The sequence below is a fragment of the Manacus candei genome, unplaced genomic scaffold (assembly GCF_025592945.1).
Source record: "Manacus candei isolate 608988 ecotype Guabito, Panama unplaced genomic scaffold, ASM2559294v1 h1tg000019l, whole genome shotgun sequence".
In the NCBI taxonomy this organism is placed as follows: Eukaryota; Metazoa; Chordata; class Aves; order Passeriformes; family Pipridae; genus Manacus; species Manacus candei.
Genome location: NW_026138067.1, coordinates 4,298,238 through 4,323,932, shown reverse-complemented (window position 1 = coordinate 4,323,932; position 25,695 = coordinate 4,298,238). Strand labels below are relative to the sequence as shown.

Below are 25,695 nucleotides of genomic sequence, written 5' to 3'. Positions count from 1 at the left end.
ATAAAAAGTAAATATAAAAACTGAGGTCTGTTTAGATTTCTTTTTTTTTCCAGGAAGATTGGAATAACTTATGATTTCTAAAGTGCTTTTTGTCTCCTTAGTAAAGGATTTAGGTACTTCTCAGACTGCTAAAAGTCTCACAGAATTTTTGGAACTCACAATTAATATGAACAACATTGTCAATAGTGATATCTTAGTACGTGAGATGGAGCAATTACCAAGATTATTTCACAGATGGGAAGTAGGATTTCATGGCGGCTTAAACTTATTTCTGTGCTGCAATGTGCCTTCATATCAGTACATAATACTTCCTTACAGAAATCAGCTTTAACTTAGTTTTTAGGATTTTTCATTTCAAATTCAGCTTTCACCCAGTAATGAGATGGTTACTTTGGTCTGGGGGAAAAGTTTATTTTTCCCCTTGCTTTTTGATTCCCACTGCCCCACCCCCAAGAACCAAAAGTGATTAAAATTCTTTGGATATATCTAAACTAGATTAAACATTCAAACAGCACTACTTTGTTTCAAGTTTCATAATAAGTATATACAGGAAATACTGTTTGTTGAAGGTTTTACACAGATTAATGAATATTTCATCAAAATTTGTTTCAACTTGTCCAGGATCACATTCTATTCTTAATGTTGATGCAAACTGATGAGCTAGGTAAATTTTTACACCAGTCGTAAAGGGCTGCAGGGGCAGAGTCAGAGTACTGACTTCAGAGAGTCCCAGGCACATGACAAAGTACATTTCTGATCCTCTCCCCCCAAAAATATCTGGCACTTTTTCTACAAAGGTAAGAGAAATTCATTAATGACCATGTAAGATGTGTCATAGCTGAATCAAAAAAACCCACAGCAATCTTAGAAAAAAGTTTGTAGTACTCCACAAGCCACAGTTAACTGAAATTTCAGACTGAAAATCTATTTTAATGGTAACTTACAATTTTAATTAATGTTTTTCTGAAAATGTTTTTGCTTGCATTTAAAGCCTTCCATAGTGAACTAGAAACTGGCAAAACTCTAGCTAACATGTGAGCCTAGTAGAAAGGCAAGTATCAAAGCTAGGAAGCTGGACATTAGAAGAAAGCAAGATTGGAAAGGGTTCTAAAGCACTGGAATGGGCCAGGGAGGTGGTGGAGTCATCACCCCTGGAGGTGTTTAAGAGACAACTGGACATGGCACTTAGTGCCATGGTCTAGTTGAGGCAGTGGTGACCAGTCAAAGGTTGGACTTGATGATCTCAACCTAAATGATCTGTCTTTTTCAACCTAAATGATTCTGTGAAGACTTTTTGTCATCCAAAACCACACAAGATCAACTAAGAAGATTTTTCAAAATACTTATGTACTGGTATTTTTAATTAAAACCATGGGAGGAAAAATGTCATAACACTTTGGAAAATCTCCCTACCCTTCCTGGCACTAGGAATACCTCAAGACTGGCCTGCCTTTTCTGCAGACGTCACTGGGCTTTTCCTCCCTTTGAATGGAGAAAGGAGACTTACAAATAAAGTAGAGACCCAAGTGATATTATGATATTAATTTATCTACAATACTCAAATGGAAAGGAGTATTATTCTAATGAAATGTTAAAAAAACCAACCAAACACGTGTCTTATGAACTTAAATTTCTCCCTTAGCGATGTAGTAACAAAGGACTAAAATAGATGTTATTTATTGGCTTTGCTAAACAATTAGGTTTTTAAGTTAGTAAATAAGGAAATGACCCTTACTGCTTGGTGTGACACCTTTCACATCTAACTGCTTTACCTAATGCAAATCTAATAGCCAACACTTTCCTATGGCAGTATAGCCCAGAAGAGGAAAAAAAAACAAAACCCTCTGCAAACCAAAAACTGCTTAGACATAAGTTGACAGAACAGGTGTCAAGGGCTGAACTCAGAGAGTAAACTGACAGGGAAAGATTAAAAAGGAGATAAACACAAAGGCAGTAGTTCTTTCTGGGGCTTCCATGGGCCAGGGCAGAGAAGACGCAAGGTGCTGGTGCAGCTCACGGTGGAACTTGCATGGCTCCTGGGCCTGTGCTTCATCACCACTTTCATAAACAATGTGCTCATCCAAGAAAGCAATAAAAAAAAGGGACAGCAGAACACCAGAGAAATGCAAATGACTTCCCTCTTTTCTGTTTGGAAGCTGCACATCTCTGTCACACAGAATAATGTTGTCATGACTGATAACTTGACAAAGTTTTGTATGAAGTTATTATTATTCAGTAAATCAGCCCTGACAGAATGTGGTGGTAGCCAGAAGCATAGTTGCAGAAAATGTAACTTTGGAACCTTCACTGCAAATATTTTAACTATCTCATAATGATATAGGTTATTTTTACAACTGGTGAAAGATTATGTAAAGAGATTCTCTGGTATCTTAAGTAAAACATAAAAAAAAAATAAACCAAAGAAACCCCACAATTGAGCAATCTTTAGCCTTTGACCTCTTTTACACTTTATACTTAGCACTGTAAAAGAAACTTTAAAATCCCTCCTAAGAAAAACATATCCAAGTGATGGACAGAACTGTGAAAACTGATGAGATACGAAGAGCTATTTATAGCAGTTGATTAAGATAGATGTTCAGCAGCTTCTCCGGTCACTTAAAATGGGCTAAAAAAAAGATGTCAAAATTTAACGGTCATCCAGAGTCAGCTGGAATAAAATCTCCAGGGTGCAAAATCCAAGCGTAACAGTCTTTTCAGATGATTTTAAACACCCTGGGAAGCATAGCACACAACACTGTGCAGATTCTGTACCCACAGGAAAACACAGGTTCCTGTAACTCAAGTAACTCTTTAAATTGTCCAAAACTACACCAAAATCAGGACAGGGTAAAAAGTAGCTCAAAGCCACCTTTAACTTCCCAATTACAGAGTCACAGACTATGCCGAGTTGGAAGGGACCGACAAGGATCAATGAGTCCAACCCTTAGCCCTGCACAGGACCATCCCCAAGAGTCACACCATGTGCCTGAGAGTATCATCCAAACACTTCTTGAGCTTTGTTAGGTTTGGTGCTGTGACCACTGCCCTGGGGAGCCTGTTCCAGCACCCAACCACCCTCTGGGGGAAGAACCTTTTTCTAATATCCAACCTAAACCTCCCCTGACACAATTTCAGGCCATTCCCTCAGGTCCTGTCACTGGTCACCACAGAGAAGAGATCAGTGCCTGCCCCTGCTCTTCCCCTCACAAGGAAGTTGTAACTGCAATGAGGTCTCTCCTCAGTCTCCTCTTCTCAAGGAGAACAGACCAAGTGACCTCACCCACTCCTCATACGGCTTCCTCTCAAGGCCCTTCCCCATATTTGTTGCCTTCCTTTGGATGCTCTCTAATGGCTTAATATCTTTCCTATATTGTGGTGCCCAAAACTGCACTCAATATTCAAGGTGAGGCCACAGCAGCGCAGAGCAGAGTGTGACGGTTCCCTCCCTCAACAGGATGGCAATGCTTTGCTTAATGCCCCCCAGGACACAGCTGGCCCTCCTGACTGCCAGGGCACTGCTGACTCATACGTCAACCAGGACCCCCAGGTCCCTCTGCACATCACTGCTTTCCAGCATCTCATTCCCCAGTCTGTCTGTACATCCAGAGTTGCCCCATCCCAGGTGCAGAATCTGGCACTTTCCCTTCTTGAACTTCCTGTGGTTGGTGATTGCCCACTCCTCTGATTTGCTGAGGTCTCTCTGTGGGGTCTTCCTATCTTCAATAGAGTCAACAGCTCCTCTGAACTTTGTATCATCTGTAAACTTGCTTAGTATCCCTTCCAGTCCTGCATCCAGGTCATATATGAGGATGTTGAAGAGCACAGGGCCTAAGAACCCAACTTTTGCATCACTCTCCTTTACCACTAGTGACTGGTTACCAAAATTATACCTCAATGATTTCTTTAGATTTAAGATATATTAGCAATGACTTATTTTGCCAGGTGTTATCTATTTCCAGCAAATAAATAGTAAAAAAATTACTGTACTTCTAAATAGGTAGCATTCAAGTGAGTTATTTCTGTTATGTTTAAATCGAACTCAACTAGATGGTATCAAAGGAATTTTTTTATTGCAGTATAGCATTTGAGTGTAGAATTTGAATTGCTCTTTCTCTCTCTCAATTTCTTCACTACTTCTCTTTAGATTATCCAGTAAATCCATGTATGCCAATTATTAGTTTCTAATTAGCCTTTACAACTTTCTGAACAGCTACTAGGAAACAGAATGATGAAATAACTATTGAGTTAAAAGGAGATTAGATAAATATAAATAAATTACACTTATTATATGCTCCCACCACACCAGGAGATGACTTAACAGTGAAGGGAAAAGAATCACTTTGGAATAATGAAATCAGAGAGGGAATTCAGGTCCCAGAGGCAATTCTACAGAGTTTTATGTTAATGTACACCTTGTGGGGGGACAAAAATCAACTGGAATAGTTTCCTGAAAACCGTTTCCAGCTATTTTCTCATTTTAAAAGTTCCAACTTCACTTGACCCATTAGTCATCATATTACTTACATTTATTATGTATTTTGAAATCTATTACAAAAAACCCAATGGATTCAATATGGCCTGTTTGAACTAAATCATAACATCTATAAAAGAAAACCTATGAGTAGCCCTGAAATTTCTGTCTGAAACAATTTCTTTCTTTGTCATTTTATTACTTAGGGCTTCAGATAAAAAATTTCAGGATTATGAGCATTTTACCCTTGTTCTCCATAACATTCAGATTTGTATTATGAAGATATAATTTTAATCTGTGAAATTGGGATAATGATATTACTCAAAAGGACTTTTTATTCAGTGGGTTAGGGATGAATAAGCAGCACCAAAATAACAGAGCTCCTAGCATGTTGCTTTAGGTAAATCCCAGCTCTTACTGAAGTCACTGGGCTTATTCTAATGTATACCATAATTTAAAGTACTCAATGCTACTCTTTCTATGACTAATAAAATACTATAGTATATTTTTAATCTTAAATACCAGAAAGTAAACTCCATGAAAATTACTTATAAGCTGGATCTGGACAGGCTGGATCAATAGGTCAAGGCCAACACTATGATTTAAAAGACAAAGTGTGAGTCCTGCACTTGGGTCACAACTACTACCCCATACAGTGCTACAGGCTGGAGGAAAAGTGGCTGGAAGGTTGCTTGTTGGAAGAGACTCTAGGGTGAACATGAGCCAGCAGTGTGACCAGGTGACCAAGAAGGCCAAGGACATATTAGCCTGTGTCAGGAATAGTGTGGTCAGCAGGACCAGGACAGTGATTGTCCCTCTGTACTCGGCACTGGTAGAGCTGCACCTCGAATCCTGTGTCCAGTTTTGGGTTCCTCACAACAGGAAGGACATTAAGGTGCAGGAGTAGGTCCAGAGAAGGGCAATGGAGCTGGTGAAGGGTCTGGAGAGTGATATGAGGAGCATTTGTAGGAGCTGGGGTTGTTTAGGCTGGAGAAAAGCAGACTCGGGGAGACCTTATCATTCTCTACAACTCCCTGAAAGGAGGGTGTAGCCAGGTGGGGGTCAGCCTATTCTCCCAGGCAAATAGTGACAGGACATGAGGAAACGGCCTCAAGCTGCACTGAGGGAGGTTGAGGTTGGACACCAAGAAGAATTTTTTCACTGAAGTGTGGTTAAGCATTGGAAAAGGTTGCCCACAGAGGTGGTGGAGTCACCATCCCTGGTATTGTTCAAGAAATGACTGGACGTGGCACTTAGTGTTATGGTTTAGTTGACATGGTGGCGTTTGGTCAAAGGTTGGACTCCATGATCTTGGAGATCTTTTCCAACCTTAATGATTCTATGATTTGTAAGACTGGGATCTTTTCACAGACTAAGAAATGTGGAAGGGTAAGAGAGAAAAATATGGTATTTTCCAAGAATTTGTTCACTTTCCATACTCCTCATTCAGCAGTGGATCTTTTTTTCCTCATAGCTAATATAGAAAAGGCCAGGTCTTTCTCCTTCAGGTTGGACATGGATCTCACTCTCTTCTACCCCAAGAAGGTTGTAAAATATTAAATTTTTTAATATACATTACTCCTATAGAAGAAACTACTATTTGTCCTAAACTCTTAGGATGATTGAATTTCCTAGTCCTAAACAGGAGAGAAGCAGACGATGGCATGAAACGTTTTACCAGCAGTGATATTTTTTCTCTCTGAGCCACCCATCCTGGTGTAGGGAGTTTAAACAGAGGAAATCTGAGGAAGGTAAAGGTAATCCTGAGCCCTGATTCTGATTTGGAATTAGAGTGGCCCTTCAGCAACAGGGTAATGGCTGAATTGCAAAAATTAAATTTATAAAAGTAGGAAAGAGACGTAAAGAAAAGACTAGCTGTACTGTTCTCAATTGTCTCTGGTCAGGCATCAAAAGAGAGACAAATTAAGAGAAATTGAAAAGCAAGAAGAATCCAAATGAATTGTTTTTATCCTCTAATTCATCATTCCCAATTTGGATCAAGGGAAAAGGAGGAAGAAACTTGAGACAAGGCTTCAGAGGCCATCTGCAGTCCATCTTGCATTCTGCTTCTGTGAGACAGATGCCAATTAGTCTGGAAGAGGCTGGTAGTCACTGCTCAGTATTCCTACCTACTGCTGTCTACGTGATGCAGCCCCACAGAAGCAGCTCTCTACAGCCAATATGGCAAACTACAGCCTTCAGGGAGCTTCATCAGCGTGAGCCATGCCGGGTGCTCCCCAGTGGTAACATCTACTTCCAAGACCTAGTATGTCACTGACATTACACAAAGGTGACACGGAGACATTAATAGCTTTAACTGGCCAGTGCCCAGGTTTGAGATCTCAGACAAGGCTCAGAGTGAAGCAATTCTATTAATTTTTCTAAATTGTCACAAGTAAACCAAAATAAATGGTTGTAGGTCAAGAAAACCAAAGATAGCATAATTAAGCGACAGAGAGTTACTGCTATTCATAAGATGCTGACCAAAATTAAGCAACTGAGCAGCTACCAAATACAGTACAGAAATGTGTCAAGGGGTGGATGGTGAGGCCAAAAACTATAATGGGGGCACTGGGAGGCACTATCATGAAAGGAAAACCCTAGCTAAGGGAAACATTAACTCTCTCAACAGAGAGTCAGGGAAGATGAAGCACGATTCGGTGAGACAAAATAAATTGTTCCAGGTCATGGAGCACGTTTGTGGAAAAGAAAAGAACCCATAAATATTAGTTCTCTATTTTCTGCCTAGTTGCTGAATAATAGATCTATTTTAAGACACACATTAAAAAAAAAAGGGTTTCAGAAAATGGAGCAAATGTTTGAAATAAGTTTTAAAAGAATGCCAGTACACTGAGAAAGATCCCAAGAAAATATTTTCCGACTTATCCACGTGGCTTCAGTGTGCAGGTTTCATTTTCAGTACTTAGGCATTTAAAAAACTAAATTTAAAATAAGTGTTGTAGATACCGCTTTCAGAAAGGTACTTTGATAATTTTACTCATTATTACATTGATATTACAGACAATAGATGTGTCAAATCCAAAGCAATACCTACAGGCTGGTACACCTGTTTGGAATATTTCTCTTTGCCCTCTTAATCAAATAAATATCATTTCATGGCTACAGTGTCAGAGCTTTAAAAACTTGTTTGTAAAAGAGCAAAGGGAAAAAAAACCTACTAGAAAGCTCAAAAGTTTTGCAAATGACCCAGAGTTAATTAGAAAAGTCTGCACCCTGGCTAGTTCCCCTTCTCACGTGTCAGCTCTCATTAAATCAAAAAATTCTCCTTTCAAAGTTAACAAACACCATGGTTAACAAAACTGTTAAACTGGGATCAAGTGGGCACATTCCTAGGTTTATATATGATGTCATGCTAAGCAGCCCACAGCTGAACTTGCAAGTAGTATGAATGATTTTTCAATATATTAAGTATCTGATCTAATGCTAATTTTCTCTCTATAGGCTAACTGTGCTGGGAACAGGTGGCCCTGCTTTCAATTATGGAGGGCTAACATGCCAGTGTGAGGCCTGGATTAGTTCACCTTCTCACAGGGAATTTGCCTCGGTTGGGAATGGATTTATTATGGCTTCACACATGGAACGGAGCTCATGTCAGCTGAGGGCAGTGATACATCATATGATTCAAATTAACCTGCTGTGGACTGTTCCGCAGGGCTGATATTGTGTATTAAAATGACGACATTTTTAAAACAGCTTGAAAGAAACCAGGATTGCTAAAGTGCAATGGTTCCAATTTGTTCCAACTAATCTATCACCTGCTGGAGATATTATTCTAGTTGGGTTTCTGGTAGCTGCTATTTTCCAGGTTTCTCCACACCACTGACCTTGGTAATGGATACAATTGTTGCCTCTGCAAACGGGGGGGAAGGGGGGGAGGAAAGGGAGAGTGTGCCATGGTGCAGTTCTGATCCCTAGATCCACTGCCGTGCCCCTTGCGGTGCCCAAACCATGTGTGGAGGGACTGGCAGGAAAGAGCAACCCCCCCAGTCCCCAGTTATCACTTTATCTTTCCGTGGGACATGACATTTCTTAGTTTATTTGGATAGTTTGTGCTGCAGAAATTATTTACAAAGGACCTCAGTTATTTCACATCTCACCTAACACCTTCCCAAGAAACTGCTGGGAGAAGAGGACTTTGGTATAAACCACCTATATTTTGTGTGTATAAGTATTTTGAGGCAATTTGTATGAAGCCATACTTTATAAACATATTTTGTATCATTTCTATGCAGAAAAAACTACATCAAACGGACAGCTTTTATAGCTAAGAAAGGTGATTAAAAAATAATCCAGAGAAAGGACTAGAAACTAAAGACTAATTTTTCAAAAGCTATTGAAATAAAATGGTCATATTTGTTTCTCAACTAATGAATTATATCTAATGCTGATGCAATAAATAATTTGCTATGTATTAGACAAGAATTAGATGTACAATCCAGTAACAGACTGAATATAAAAGTCACGTAAACTGATGTAAATGGAATTTTAAACATTTTAAATAGTTTCTGTAAAAAGAGAAAAAATAGTCCTTTAATACATTGTGGGGTTAAAGCTGAGGTCTGTTCCCACAGGCCTGATGATGAATGCTTATTTCTTCTAGGATCCTATTACCTTAAATCTGGAAGAAATATAATTTTTCTTTAGTTGCCAAAAATGTACAAAATAATCAACTCATGTGGCAAGAAGTGCATTAATGTATCCTGTTATTCTCATTTAATTAGTGGTTTCCAAGTTTAGCTACTTGCTGCAGTTTTTTGATCTCCGAGCTAATATAGACTGACAACCTGGTTTCCTGTGTGGTGAAACCATACGATTTTTCTGTGGAACACTATCTACTTATCTGATTCAGCTGACAAACTATTTGCAAGGAGTACTGGTTTTATCTAACACAGCAAACACTGGGAACCACTTGCAGATTTTTTTCTGTTAACTGCTTGATAGCAGTTTGCATTATAAAACATAGGCATGTTTGATTGCTATATTTGAAATTTAACCTCAGCACATCAACAATGTATTTTGAGAGTAAAATGGCATTACAATTAAATCACTGAACTTTGAACACTTAAAGCCTGCACAGAAAACTGGATAGTTATCCCAACTGCTACACCAGATTTTTGTCTGCATAGGCACAGCTTTCAAAAAATGTGCTGACTTTTCAGAACAGCTGATCAGCTGTACCAACAGGTAGCACCTACTAGTACATCCAATGTATTTCAACAATTTACTTACTGCAGTTATAAAAAATACGTACAGAAATGAATATGAAAACAGACAATCTGTAATTAGAAAATAGGTCGCTTAGTAGCCGCATTTTTTGCCAAATATTCACCAAAAAAGAATAGCCTTCAAGGCCTGTAACATTACCATACTCCAGCAGTGCTTTTATTTATTCAATTTATTAGCTAAGATGTCTCCCATCACAAATTATTTTTTTGTCTGTTGACTTTGCAAGAGCTCTTGAGAGTTTTGCTGAGGTTCTTGTCCTCAATGAACAAGTACCAGCTGAATTACGAACTGGTGGTGTAACACTTTCTCCAGGCTTGCTGACGGCCAAGCTACCTCACCATGGAAGAAGCTGTGGTTAGGGGACTTCTTGTCCCCCAGGAGAATTAGTAACTCATTTTCCAGTAGCCTGCTGGGGAGCTGTCAAGCTCTCATAACTCTTTGCATGTGCTGTTCTGATGCAATCATATGCAGAATGAGCCTTCCATTAGTCATCCAATGAAACTTCCATACCCCGACAAAGGCTTCTTGGTAAAGGTTAGTTTACTGAAGAAGATCTCATAGTGGTAACTGCTCTGCAAGGGAATGCAGAGCTGTTTTGTTATATTACACTGGCAAAACACTTCATTAAAATTCAGAGTAATTACTGTTGAGTCATGTGTAATGATAGTTCCAATTAGCAGCAAAAAGACAATAATAAATGCCTTTTGGCTAAGAATAAATCCTGAAAGAAATCTCTGAAGTTTTAAATGTTCTGTGAGAATAAATAGATTGAAGGTTATGATGCATTTATTTGTGGTTTTTCAGTTCCCTATTTAGCCAAACACTATGGAGGGGAGAGATTTAACACTGAATTGTTGAGATTGGGGTGGACACTTGCATTGCTTGTGAATATATACTCTGCAAGCTGGTACCAACTTCCATGTTTGCTAGTTTAGTTAGAAGTCTGTCCTGCTGGGCAGGACAACATCAGGAAAACACCTTCAGGTGTGGAATAAATTAAATATAAAGCTGTGCCAGGAAACTACAGTGAAAACCTTGAGAAAACGAGAATGCACAGATGAAGGGTCTGGGAATATGGAAATCTGCCAAATCTGGGGAGAGAGGACACAAAAGAACTGGAGGGAGAAGGATAAAAGAAAACCAGTTTGGCATCAGTGACGAAAAGTCCCCTGATAGTAGGTGTCTTTACCCCTCTTGTGCTGCTCCTGATTAAAATGAAAATCTACCATTACTATCAATTAGTCCTTTTTTTCAAATGGTAGCAGAAGTAGAACATGCAGTAGGGTCTGAAGGTTCAAAGGTCTATTAATGAAGCCCAACAGCAGTCAATATAATTTGCATTGTTAAGTCGTTTTAAAAAATCTCTTAAAATAATGCATTTAAGACAGCATGGAAAACCAAAAAAGGAGGCAAAGATGTGGTTGTTCACATACTTTATTCTTTCCTTGAGACTCCTGCCTGTGTGCAAAAAATGTTTTTTCAAACTACTTAACCGCAGTATTTATAGTTAGGGGGCAAATACGTGCGTCTCATTTGCTGGTTGTTCCATTTGATGTCCTGGGCCCTAATATTCAGAAGTGATTATTGCTTCACCCACAGACAATATGAACCGTGTTTCCAACATCAAATTCTATATTTAAGTACCTGGGAAAATTAAATTACTTGTTTTAAATTGATAACCTTAATATAATGAGAAAACCTTTAACATCCTTGTGCCTCAGTTGCCTTCTGTGAAATGGCAAGGGCACAGTATTCCATCACCCATGGGAGGGTTGCATAGGTAAATTAGTATTTCCATAGTGTTCAGATCCTGCATAGCAGTAAGCAATGCAGAGGCAATAAGTAATTCTGCTGTAGATCCAGGTTTAGGTAGTGTGCTGTAAGACTGTATGAATAGGTAACTGAATGAACAGGAAAACCCAGTACTGAAGAGCTGCTCACTAAATGACTGGTAACAGCTCACTCTGTGGGCTGAGTGAAGTAACAACACTCAGGGTAGAAAAAATAAGTTAATTCAACAAATGATAACAAATACGCATATGAGAAAATAATTATGATGGCACAGGTATATGTATTTTCTAACTTTTAGTATAACCTCAATTATTCTACACTGTAATTTAGCTATAAATACATAATTCACAAAATACAGAAAGGGTGACATACTTTAGTTTGCAGGAGTTTCTGACACTAGGAGTGAAACTTTAAGTCACATTATGTTATGTAAATGCTAACAAATCCTTTATACTACACTACTTATATTAATTAAAGAAATACAATATCACTAATTTTTAAATTTTACAGTATCAACACCTTATATGATTGGAATTTCCAATACCAGGTATCCAGATTTTGAAGAACCCAAGAGAAGATGGCTTATAAAAATCTTCAGAAACATTATAAAAGTCATCTTTTCTAAATGTAACTGCAATAAAATTTCAGTTGTTCTAGGACTGGAAGCAGGTACCTTCCATTCCCCTAGAAATCTGCCAACCTCAGCCTTTCTAAATTTACTGTGGGAAGAAAATTAATAATTAGACCTTAATCCAGTGATTGGTCCAGGACTGACCATTCCTCAATTTTCACTTCAATTCAGGGTAATTGCTGGAGGAAAATTTCACATTCGTGAGCAAGGAATACAACACTTTTCTGATTGACTAATATAATTGAATCATAGAATAGTTAGGGTTGAAAGGGACCTTAAGATCACCTACTTCAAACACCCCTGCCATGGGCAGAGACACCATACACAAATGAGGTTGCTCAGAGCCCCATCCAACCTGGCTTTGAACACTTCCAGGGATGGGGCATCCAAACTTCTCTGGGCAACCTGTTCCAATACCTCACCAACCTCAAAGTAAAGAATTACTTCCTAGCATCTAACCTAAATCTGCCCTCTTGCAGTTTAAAACCACTGCCCCTTGTCCTGTATAAAAAGGTCCCTCTCTCTCCTTTATATACTTATATGTGTGTCTATGTGGGCAAATCTCCAAACAGATTATATTAGAAAAGAAAGATTAAAGTGCAATGCTTACCTGGTCCATTAAGGAAGTCTTTAATTTGCACAGTGACAAGAGGAGGTGGAATACCACTTCTAGCATCTACCTCTCCTGCTACTGTCTGCAACCAAATCTTGCAATAATCCAGAGCTTCCGGCAGAGTCTTCCCAGGATCTACAGATGATAATTATCACAGTCATTAATGCTATTCCAGGAATGTGATACATAACAAAATACTGCACATAAAATTGATTAAACAAAATTAAAAAGTTTAAAATGTAATATGGGAAATACTGTACCTAATACGACTGGTATACATAGCATTTGTGCCTAGAGACACATGTATATGTAGAATAATACATGCACACATGGGCAAGAGCTCAGAGCTCTAATTACACAAAATCTAGAAAACCTGAAAAAATAGGAGTAAAATACATCAGTTACCCCAAGATGACTTTAAATAGCATACAATTTTAACTTTAATTAATGATTAATTATTGACACTTTTATGTAGTCTTTACAAAAGAATTGGTGCTCAAAATCTGCTACTTCTAGACTGTATTGTCATTTCCAGGTAGAGAAGATAATAGTGGAAAAGTAAATTACGAAGGTGAAAAAATAAGAATGTTATGAGATCTCAGGAACAGAGCATGATAGCAGTGCAGTTATATAATTCCCTTTGGAGTTTCACTCAATAGCTAATCCGCAGCTATTCTTGCATGCATGCATGAACTGTGTTTCTTTGATCAGTCTATAATATTACAATTGTACATTAAAATTAAATCTGTCCAAGTGCTGTTCTTGTCTTCATTTTCCAAGTATTACAAATGGCAAAAAGAGTAGTGTAAAAATGGACTCATGACCTTCATTATAAGAGTACTCAATTTTAGCATAATAGGCCTTAAATTCTAAATAATCATTCTTTATTATCAAGACTGCTATGTTAATTTTTGAATATCTGTCTCATCTTCAACAACTTAAGGAGCTTTTCTTGATCCTATTCTCTCCTTTTTTCAGTCAATTAAAAACTGCAATTATTGCTTTGAGTTTTACTGAATGAATTCCTTTCAAGAACAGTATTTACATAGTCACTGTTATACCAACATATGGTATCGTGGTATCACGGTCATATGTGAATTAGGTATATAAAGTCAGCTTTGGAATTTGTGTTTCTTGACCCTATCATGTGATTCATATAAAACTTGGCACACACGAACCCTTATGTGATTTCAAAGAACCTACTGAAACCAATTGATCATGACTTTAGATCTATATGGAAAAGATCAAAAGTTAGCACATTCTTCTGTTTTTATTTGATCAATTTTCAGGCAATGACTTTACAGCAGTGTTTGTACTGTATGGTATATACATTACAGTCTTTCCTTCCCTTTATTCCTGCTATATATTTATAAAATCAGCTCTCAATAGTTATTTAAGAGCAGTCACTGCATACAACAGATTTGTATATTTTCTATGAGAATTTCTACATTTTTATGGTTCTTTAATTACAATAACCAGAATGGTGTGGTACACTCCCTTTTCTATAGTAAGTGCTTTAGGGAACATGTTGTGTCTAGCATTTGTCTAGTATACTGCAAATAACAATAGTAACAACAATATCATCCTCTTTACCACCAAAGCATTTGTTTTTTCCAAAACACAGATTTGTAGCTGTTGTAAACATGGTTGTTATCTCTGACTTGGATCTATAAAATAATATCTTGTTTTGTGCTAGTAGATCATCATAAAGAACTAACATTCTAAAGTTTTTTAGAATATATAGTGTAAAGCATTGTCAAAATTACTGAATATCATTCAATGAACATCACTGAATCAATTAAATTGATCTCTAAGCTACTGTTCCTTCAGAACTATTAATATAAACATTTAGGTGTACCAATGCGGAGCAAAATGTCGCAATATTTCATTATTTTTCTCATTTCTGAAAGATATCATCACATACTGTATATAGCAACCTATATCATCCACTGGCTTTTCAGAAAATCCACTAAATTTAGTCGAACATCTCTTTTGAATAATACATTTACAGGTAGTCTTATTATCCTAAGATGTGTTTATGTTATAAAATACCTAATAATTATTTCAAAGTTGTAGCTCTTTAAAGATGAAAATATCTCAGATGACAAGAACTTACATTGCAGAAAATCCCTGCATGACCTAATACATTAACTATATAAACACTACCCTCAGGGCACTGGGAAATGCAGTGTGTAAGCGGAGTCAAAAAATAAAGGAATCATGGGACTCTCAGGAGATCGTTTTGCTCAGTCATGCCTCCAAGGAGCACAGCACTGTCACCTCTTCATTACCTGGGGCACAGCAGGATTGGAATATGTGAATAATTTTAAAGATTCTGAAATTTACATACTAGGAACAGAACATGAAGAAACCTCAATGCACAAAATTAGCTTGAGCCCAACAAAATATATTACTTTTAACTCAGCACTGGTCTTACTGAGTTCAAGCATTTTCTTTTTTAACTTTAAGTGAAACTGAGCTAATTCTGGAAGCAGGAGTGTTGCATTGACACAATTTTGCATTGGAGGTAATAATCTCAAAGAACTCGTTTGAGTGCTTCCAAGATGACAGCATATGATTCATTTGAAATCTGGGTAACAGACTTGACTGTACAGCCAAATACACCAGAAACTGGTCAATAACTAAGGTTTTACATAATGACAAGGAAGCTAAAACCCAGAGGTTTCAAAACTGACTATGATTCTGTATATCAAAAACTTGAGAGGAGTTCCAAATAAAATGTATCTGGGTAAGACAAATACATTTCATCAAAGGTTAAATGACTGAAACGTGTATCTTGATTAAAATACCTTATAAGGTAGAAAACAGCACATGCATTTTAATAAAATCAAGGATCAGGAAAAGAATAAAACAATATGAGTCAATCAATCCCTATGCCAAGGGTATAGGAAACATCAGAGAAGCAACTGAATGAAAAAAAAAAAGAAATTTTAGGATGAAAAGTGAGGAATTCATGATGAGGAGAACTGTTAGAAAAAGGACTCTTGTCCCTCAAGGAAATGATGGAAGTGTTCAAAATGTTTAAAAATACATTTGACAGAATACTGTAAAATATACAATAGGGAACAATTATGCATCAGCAGGGAACTGGTCTGAATAATGTATTATAATAAGTCATTCCCATTTCCACTTTCTATGATTCTCCCAAAAATCAACACTTAAATTTGCAGTTATTTGTATAAAGAAAATGCTGCAGAAAACCCCAGGGATGCATATATAAGTAAAAGGAGAGGCTAGAATTACTCCACAGCAAGCCAAGAGAGAGACAAGAAAGGCTTGAGAAGTGAGGAGTGGTGAAGACGGCCAGAAATTCTATCCCCTACACCATGAGAAAAATTTGTCTCTGGCCGCAAAAGAAAAATGGTGAGACAACAATTACAGATCGATAAAAGTTTAAATTATAAGACTGTAATTTAAAATCTGCAAGACTGAGAAGCTGAAGCCTTCAATAGGTCAACATTCGCCTTCCTCCCTCCCCTTTAAAAAAAAAAAATTACTATATTTGAATTCACCCAAACCACTTTTAGCCTTGCTAAGATCCAGACCTCACTCCAAACTTCAGTTTATGAAGTATCTTCCTAAACTTGATTTGAATTTGCAAACTTTTGATTTACATGTTATCCCTTTGGTCTTCCAATAACAGCAGATAGCAAACCCCAAACTCCTGAAGAGCAAAGGGAGTAAGGGCAAAGGGAAGGAGGAAGACAGAAGAAATTTCACATCTTGAATATTTTCATTCTCCAAAATGTGTTTTTGTTCCTGTTTATAGCTGACAACTAGGTCAGCTCAGGGGGCACAGCCCGTGGGGGTCTCAGCGACCCACAGCCCGCCCGCAGCCCCAGGCAGGGACAGGGCTACTGAGCGTGTGTGAGGGATGGCAGCTTGGCCTGTTCAGCTGGAACTCTACACAGCCCACATGAGAGCTGCAATGTGCTTTTATTTCAATGGATGAATCATATTTTGGTCTGCAGTCAATTTTAAAAACCAGTACGATGCTGCAATCATCTTCGCATTTGAAACTCTGAAGTGGAACGTTTGGTCTTATTTTAAAAACGGTTTCCATTGGAATTTAAAGAACACAAGTGGGAAAACATTTCTGCTAGCATACTCACAAGTGCTGTGTCAGGAAGTTCAAAAATGAGCACTTACAGTAACCTGAGGAATGCACATTCCCTGGCCTACTTGGCTTTATGGGTGGGGGCTGGACCCCCCCGCATCCATGGCTGCAGATGTACTGGACAATAAATATACTCAGAGGGGAACAGGTGACACTCTAGCAGAACTCCTTCAATGCTATGCTAAGAAGCAGCCTTAAATCCTCTCTCTGCCATGTAGTAAGCACAGGCTGACGGAGAGGCAGTGAATCAGACCTCCTGCCAGAGCCAGCCTGCATCTCTCTTTATGCAAAAGCTTGGGCTTTACATTAGATCAGAGGTTACATGTGATCTTAGCTACTGCATCTGCTCTTCATGGACTCCCTGCCATCAAAGGCGTGGGTGTCAAATAAAACAAAATAAAATAAAAATCAAGAATAATTCTGGATGGCCTCATAATGCCTGTTTTTGCAAATGTGTCGTTGGCGGAAGTTGAAGAAATTCCATGCATAACAGATATTTACTGAGAAATTTCTCTCCCTTGAAACAACCAAGCACCACAACCTCCTCTTTGAAAGTAAACAAACAAACAAATAGAAAAAAGATTTTTCAAGAATGCCCAGAGCACAGTGGTCAGGAAATGAGGCAATTTTGTATCTGGATTACATTACCTGAAACAAAGCAAATAAAGATTTAAAAAAATATTTATAAAAGCAGCTTATGAGATTACATTAAAAACAATTGCACCCACTATTATTTAAGTGGAAATGGCCAAAGCTGTTTGCAAAAACTAACAGTTAGCAGATGCCTTTTTGTTAAATGTAGGATGTACATTGAATAAAAAGGGCTTTTTTACAGTATCTTCCAGTCTATTTACACAGAATCTTACATGTAAACTCAAGAAGCAAGTAGGTTTCTTTAAGGGCACTTAGTAAGGAGTTCAAATTTATTCCATTAATTTATTTACTTTGATTTGAAATTCCTGTACCTGGCAGTAGCATAACTGCAATCAAGCTGCCCAATTACAAAACACAAATGAAGCAGTTTAGTACAAGCATAATAAAACTGAGCTAACATTTCAATAACCTAATAAGTCTCCTCCTCCTACAAACTGACTTGCCAGTGGACTTGGTTAGAGAGAAAGACTGAGGAAGCCCAGTCATCGGGTCTTTAGCTCCCAGGCAGGCAAATGCTCCCACATACAGACACTGGTCTGATGGAAGTCTGATGCAACTAACTGTTAATTAATACACTAAGAATACTTAACTTTTAAATAGCCTATTTCCTCCTATTTAATTCTTAAGTTTTTTTATTTCTTTTATGTTTCAGAAATTAAGCTAAAAATAACACAGCTAGTGCTAGTGACAGAGGAGCCAAGTTCTTTGGATAAAGTTTGGTGTTTCGGCCACTGTGCAATATACTCTTGCACAAAAAAAGTGATAGTTTAATGTCCAAGATCCTGAATTTTATGCTCTGTTCAAAACTAATAACAAAACCCTGTCCCAAATAAAATACATATGGTTTCATAACAGTATAAAAAACTTCATTTCTACACAATGTTCAAAGCAGTAAACCATCATGAAGCAGTAACCTCAATTCTGTCACCAGCCCAGGAGTAACTATTTAAAATTCATGTTGGTGCAGTTTTAAAGGATAATTTCCCTGTTTTATTCAAAGGTTCATAAAACAGACTGTCATCAAATTACCTGTTAGAAGCATTTCTAAATTCTAGACAATTTTTTTGACCTACAGCTAAACAATGAATTTCTTAGAAGTACACTAATGGGAGGTGAGGGATGAAAAGCACAACTAGATCCAGACTATTACCAGCCTTTCTTTACCCTAAAGTTTTTTTCTGGAGCTAATGTCAACCAAAGAATAAGACCTTTCTAATTTCACAATAGAATTTTGTATTTGCTTCTGCCTTGCAAAAATTTGAGAGTTGTTTCAGAAGTGCAGATTTTTTCTTTTAGAAAAGCTGTAAGAAATTATAGCACAGTATTTCTCAAGACCTGAATCTACTGCTGTTGAAATAACAGTAGTCAAGTCTTCAGAATTTCACAACAAGATTGATACAAACAATTTTTCCAACTGCTTTAAAACATTCATAAAATACTCTTATGCAGTGTATATGGTGTATAGATATACACAGAATGATTCGAAATGGAAAAGATTTTATTAGCATGTTTAGAATGTAACGTAAATATTTCATATATAGCTTAACTATGTAAGTTTAACCATATTATTGGAAGTAATGAGAAACTACCCCCATAGGAGTACCAATAAAATTTTATAACACACAATGTATTTTTTCTTTTTGCCCAGGCAAGTCCCAATTTTTAGGTCGTGATCAAAAATTGCAGTGTTATAGGCCTGAATTTCTGAGCTGCTGCTGTGCTGTTGTCTAATCTCCATCATAGAATGGAATGCACACAATGTTTTCATCAGGTAGATGGTTTGGTTGGTTGCTTTTTTTGTTTTGTTCTGAAGGGGGAATATGCTCCCTCAGTTCTTATAATCCAGTTAAAATATATCTTTTATGTTCAGCTTGTGTCCTCTTCCCCATTCTGCATTAGATAATGGAGAGTTAGTTTCATGTGTACATACACATACAAGAGCAGTCTTCTAGAGGGGCTAACTGGAAATACTGTTTAGCAACATTCACTGTAAATTAGACATAATTTATGTCCTCTTCCCACTTTCCAGTCCTTGATAAACAGAGAAATACAGGAATATAGTGCATATCTATTCTACAGAGGGAAAGAAGCTAACCTAGTTCCTTCAAATAAACTTCATATTGCTCTTCATGTGGATGATACATCTCTTTCACAAAAAATTGTTGGCAAACGATCACAATGTCAAGAAAAATTGGTGTGATTGATGAAATCAACTGCAGCAGTGCAGAAAATGCCACAAAGAGCTCCTGATTCTGTATTATATGGTATGCAATATATGGTGTGTGTAGTGAGTATTCACATACAGACATATATGTAAAACACACGCAGTTCATGGCTATTTTCCCTCAAATACACGTTAGAAATGAAAAATAAAGATTTCCAAAACTAACTTGTTACTACAGCGGTGCAATGGCATTAACCCTAAACGATGCAATTACAAGCACAGCAGGTCTTCCTAAACAAGAGGCAATAAAAACTTTATACAACCTATTTTGCTGTGTGAATTAGTGTGTGCCTTGAAGTGTGGCCTAATTTTATTAACTTATTGATACATTTAGGACGGTATTTGTAGGTACTAGAACTTTGGAACTCACCTCTCAAACTCTTTTGAAAAGCACACTAATGCTTTGGCAGCAAGCACAGGATTCTGCGTGATACAGGAGTAAGGCACTTATTATTGCCCACAAAGGCAAGAGGATGAGACTAGAACTTCTGCCTTCACATAATGTCTGAGTCCTGCCTCCACACTATTTTACATTTGCCTGACATGGAGATGTAAAGCCAAAGGAAAGGGTAAGACCCATGTATGGCTAATCTTTGGTCTTGCAATTAAACAACCACTTGTGACTGTGGAGCTCTCAGGCTGTATGTTCCTACTATCTTCATTATTTAACCTTCTTGCCATATTTCTGTGCTTTCTGATCAACTTTCAATTTATAGGAAGACTTTATTACAACTTGTGTTTTCTAGAATTGCTCCCGTACACATGAAGATGGTGAAGGACTTCAGGAGTTAATTGTAGGAGCAGAACGGACAGAACTTTGCCCAGTTGATTGGTAATGTGGTGGCAGCTTGTACAAGGACACACTTGAATACCTCAGACATGAGAAATGAAGTCCTATTGCATCTTTCCAAAACACTAACTTAATGAAGCTGTAATCTTAAACTTAGACCTACTCCAATCTAAATTTCAAGCTTTGCTTTGTGAATTCTTTTCATAATAAATGCTACAACAATCATGTTTTATATAGTATTTAACAAATACACATGAGAATCTGGAGTAAATCAAATTCATGACACAGATGTGTTTCTTTCAAGACAGGACAGGAACAGCAGAGAAAGATGAAAACAGAAGAATGATAAAAACAAATGTAGTAGAGAACAAATCGTCTCCCTATTTTAAGTATCTTCTCTCTCACTGTCTACACTGCATCACCATTTAATACCTCTTAAAAGTTCCACTGTATTTCAGATTTCTGAAAGAAGTTAATACAGCATCTTCAGTCTTTTGCATAAGCACATTATTTTAATGCCAATATGCCAAAAATATGCAATCTCATTCAGCAAAAATTTGGTAAAGCTGCACAAGAAAAAAGTATACTACTTTTCACAACTACTGTGCTGGGTGAATACTGTCAAGGAAAAACTAGAAATACCTACAGCTCTCATACAGTGAACAATTTGAAATCCCATACCATTCTGGCTGTGTGTTCATCTGGATCTCTGCATACTCATTTACACTTTTCTGGGGTAATACTCTGTAATGATGTATCTCATTAAATCCTTATTCCTAGTACTGGCTGCTGGACAAATGAATTGCAATCATTTGATTTCTCTCTTCAGCAGTACAGATAAGGCAGGTATAGAATATTTCAGAATATTTCCTACAGAACAGTTATTTTGATATTTCTTGTTATAAGCTTTGCATATGAAATGAAAAAAAAAAGCCATTTATTAAGAGAAAGGAAATTCTTGCAAAACCCTATTGCTCAGTTGAATGAGAACAAAATACATGACATCATTTGCCATCTGAAAGATCACTTTAATTTTCTTACAGTTTATGTTCAAAGCACCTGGTGCTTCTACAATGTTTATCTTTACATTTTATCAGTAAGCTAGTATAGGAAAATATTGTGACAGTCATAAAAAATGCTTTTTATGAAATTACCTTGGCTTACAAATCTTACTTCCTTAGAAAACTTTGAGAAGTTAGAGCAATGCAACAATGAGAAAGTAATACTAAGGAACAGGAAGAACTGGTTGCTAAAAGGTTAGATCTTAACTAATTTCAAACATTTTGCACACTTAACTTGATTCAGCTGTGAGGTGTAATCCTAACAATATGTAAATGTAGTGACTAGTATTTAAAGACATCCTAAAAGTCTCTCAGCTGTTTTCCACCACCCTAGTAACTTTGAGACGTTTAACGATTTTCACAGTTATATCCAGGACTGAATGTTAAATGCTCTTACCTGTACACTTGTAGTCTGAGGCGACTCCTTTAAGGCCAGCATCAAAAACTGATATTTCTACTTTTTGCTTTCTGTGGTGGCAGCTCAGGAGCACAGAGGGCTGTGACACAATGAGGTAGAGAAATGGTTGCAGCTCTATGTCTCCGGTTCCCCTGCGACCAGGCTGCCGTACAATAGTTATACCCAGGGCTTGTCGAGCAGATGATCTTGTGGAAGCATGTAGACTTTCCAGTGACAACAGACCCATTTTTCTCCCAGTCGACAGGGGAGCGTTACTGTTCAAAAGATCATCTGCTGTGACAGATGAGATGCACGGCTGACTGGGCTTCTTGGTATCATGGCTGCTGCCTGAGCCCGTTTCTGGAAGGTTCAAGGAGCTTTTGCTTATCTTCTCACCATCTTTCTGATCTTGCACTGATTTTGTATTCGGTAAGGCAGTGCACGAATAAGTCATCAAGGAGATTCGACTTGCTGTAACAAAAATGTCAAAGGGAATGAAATTGAGATTTTTCACGATGGAAGACTGGCGGGAAGGACGAGCAATGCGGTGCTGGCTGGTCCCACTGTGCTGCTCGATCTGAATGATTCTGATCTTAACGCTGTCGCTGCCAATTCCACTGTCCTGTGCCCCACTATAACGGGAAGAAGTCTCAACTGTTCCTCCGTCAGCCACATCCATTTTTTTCTGCTCTTGTTTGGAAACCTGCAAAGGAAAGTATTATATTAACTTCTGATATACATATCTCAATTATTTTCATTTCAGTCACAGCAAACAATCACTAGACAAACATGATGTCAAAAAAGAGACTTATAAAAAAAAATCTGTCAAGTTAACTTTAACACAGTAATCACTTGTGAAAACACAGCAGGTGTCTGTTCCAACGAAATGATGACTCACGATAGCTGAAGTGCCAAAAGAATACGTGAAAGAAAAAACCGAAAAGCAGGTAGTAATGATTTCTAGTCACAAAAACATTTGTTTAATTTAAATGCTTTATTTAAACTCTAAAGAATCTACAAAAAATTTATGGCTTTTACAAAACCATATAGCTGTGAACTAATGTACTGAAAATAAAAAACCTAGGTAGAATTGTTTTCCGGTTTTGAGCACTGATGCTGAAAAAGTCATTTGTGTCACTAAAATATTTTACTGTGATTAGATGAAATAGAACATGATATTAATCTACTGCATAATCACAAAAAGATTAAATGGAATTATAAGCTGAAATGTATAAATATTATGTTGTAAAAAAATATTTTTCTTGGGTGTCATGGAAATACAGCAGCCTTATATAAAACACCAAAGTTACAGGAAACATCAGCACTATCTAAAGACTGGTTCTGTGATGGTGTATGAGCTCGTAGCTTACTGAGGCTACACATGGTATTGTCTGTGATTTTCACAGGGTTTCACATGAGAAGTTACTGCATATAGAAATATTTCAAAAAGAAAACATACATCACTGATGAAAAAAAAAAAAAGTGTTCCAGTGTTCCTTCTATCAAATGAAATGCAAGAGTGAAACAAAAAGTCACAATGCTGTGTCCAGAGACTGCATAGGCTCGAATCAAAACACAGAGATATCCCAAGACAAAGAAGTACTTCAGGAAAAATTCCTTTCAACACTGCTCATGAAACAAGTAGAAATCCTATCAAGAGCTTGAGGACAAGGTGGGGAACATATACCAAAATCCTTGGTTAAAAGAAAATCTGCAGAAATTCAATTATAATCATCATCATAATGAGGTATGACCAATTCCTCAGATTCACACAGAGTTTAGAGTCATGCATTCACCCTGTATAGCTTCCATAGCATAACTAACGAGTCCATCTGTGCTGCCCAGAAGTGTCTGCTCTGCTCTGTATAGGGGCTAACATAAGAAATGTCCAACTCAGTAGGATTCCTGACCCATCCAGCCCAGTACGCTGCTTCCTATAGCACCAGGAGGAGACTCTGTTGAGACAGACTGTGAACCCTGGTCACTTCCCGCAATCTGTTCCTCTCTTACTCCCCAGGCATCCACAGCTGTTGCATGTAGGATGCCAGTGGTACATGTCTGTGTGGCCATTTTAGTAACTGTTTCTGGACTTCTTGTCCATGAATTCATCCTATTCCTTTTGGAATACACTGACAACGTCTGTCCTCCACACTCTTCAGGGACAAGTTCCAATTTTTTATTTAAATTACTTTAAACCATCTCCTCCTCATGACATTGCATTTCCCTGATCTTTGTAGTACATTTATTGAATAGGTCCATGTCCAGCTTTATTAGTGTTGCTACGACTTTGTAAACTGTGATCACAAACCCCCTCAGTCTTCTCCTCTCCAGAAAGGGATATCCCAGCCTTTTTAGTCTCTCCTCCCAAAGAAGTTGCTCCAGTACCTTTAATCTTTTTAGCTTCCCTTCTCTACTTCTCTAACTCCACTACGCACTGAGTACTCTACAAAGCATTCAAGAAGTGGAATCACTATGGTTTTATATAGTAATAAAATGACGCCTTCTGTCTTGTTCTCAGTCTCCATCTTGATATCCAGCATTTTTGTTGGGTTCTTTTGGCTGACGCTGCACATTGACTCAATGATTTAATTTCTATGTTCCAGGACCTACTTCAATAGTTACTTCTTGTCTTCTCCACCCCCTAGTGAATCTTTGAAAAGGGAGGTATAAACTAGGACAAACTGTACCTTAACTACCTCTTCAAAATAGAATAATGAATTACAAGTATTTACATAATTTATCAGCAGCTTAACCATAGGAATGAAGGGCAGCGAATTACTGAATTTCTTCAAATTTCTGCGGTCTTTATGCAGCAATATTAATAGAAATGTGGTTATGGGGGAGGTGAAGAAAAGTAGTTAAGGTTCCTTTATATTGTGCTTTACAGAACAAAGGCAGCAATCACCTCTCCTTTTCTTTAAAGGAATGAACATACTAGAAAAAGTATTACAGAGGAAATCCTAAAACAGAACCATTAACTAACTGAGATTTTCTTTGAAAAGGTTTTTGCCAGCTCTGGTTACAATCTTTTCAGATTCACTCATGTACATATTTTTCAAATAACCAATAAAATTCTTTGCGGCTGTTTTCTATGGCAGACTCATATCACTGACTTGTAAATGTGATACCACTTTTAATGCAGCCTCTGTAAAAATAACTAGAGACCATTTTAATGAATCACTACATTATGAGCCAAGAAATCCTCATTCCTCCTGATATCCTAGCAAAGTTAGGTTATTTACACCTCAGCCTCTCTGCCTGGTAAACTATAAAGTGCTTCACCCGTATCCTGCACTGACAGCGCTTTCAAAATTGGTACAGATGGTTTTATTGCTTATGTGTATTGAAGGCAAGCAGAAGGCAGAAAGGATGAAGTTGTGAAACAATCTTGCCTATCATTTCATGGAAATGCTGCCTGAAATGAAGTTGAGGACATATGCTGCTAAACCCAGCAATTTTTAATTGCTACACAGACATCAGTTGAGTCTGATAAAAAATGGTTTTAGAAAGCATGATTCTGTAGTGAATGACACTCTTATGGTTACTACATGGTATTCTCTGGTCTCTGCTATGCAGCAGAAATTTCTGCAGCTACCTGACATTTAGGTTATGCATGACTTGGCTAGAGGAAATGAAAATACAGCGCCATCCACTAAATGATAACCTTCCAAGGAGAAA

The 25,695-nt window shown here is 37.5% G+C and overlaps 1 protein-coding gene across 3 annotated transcripts in view; it reads right to left on the bottom strand.

Annotated features, from left to right (window-relative positions):
- Positions 1–25,695, bottom strand: part of VPS13B (vacuolar protein sorting 13 homolog B) — a 428,152-nt gene that overhangs the window by 95,948 nt on the left and 306,509 nt on the right. For all 3 annotated transcript variants that reach the window (XM_051785196.1, XM_051785198.1, XM_051785197.1), the window contains exons 34-35: positions 22,018–22,720; positions 12,751–12,888 (exon numbers count right to left, since the gene is read on the bottom strand). In XM_051785196.1, the coding sequence (XP_051641156.1) occupies positions 12,751–12,888; positions 22,018–22,720 (841 nt within the window). The remainder of the gene's footprint in view (positions 1–12,750; positions 12,889–22,017; positions 22,721–25,695) is intronic.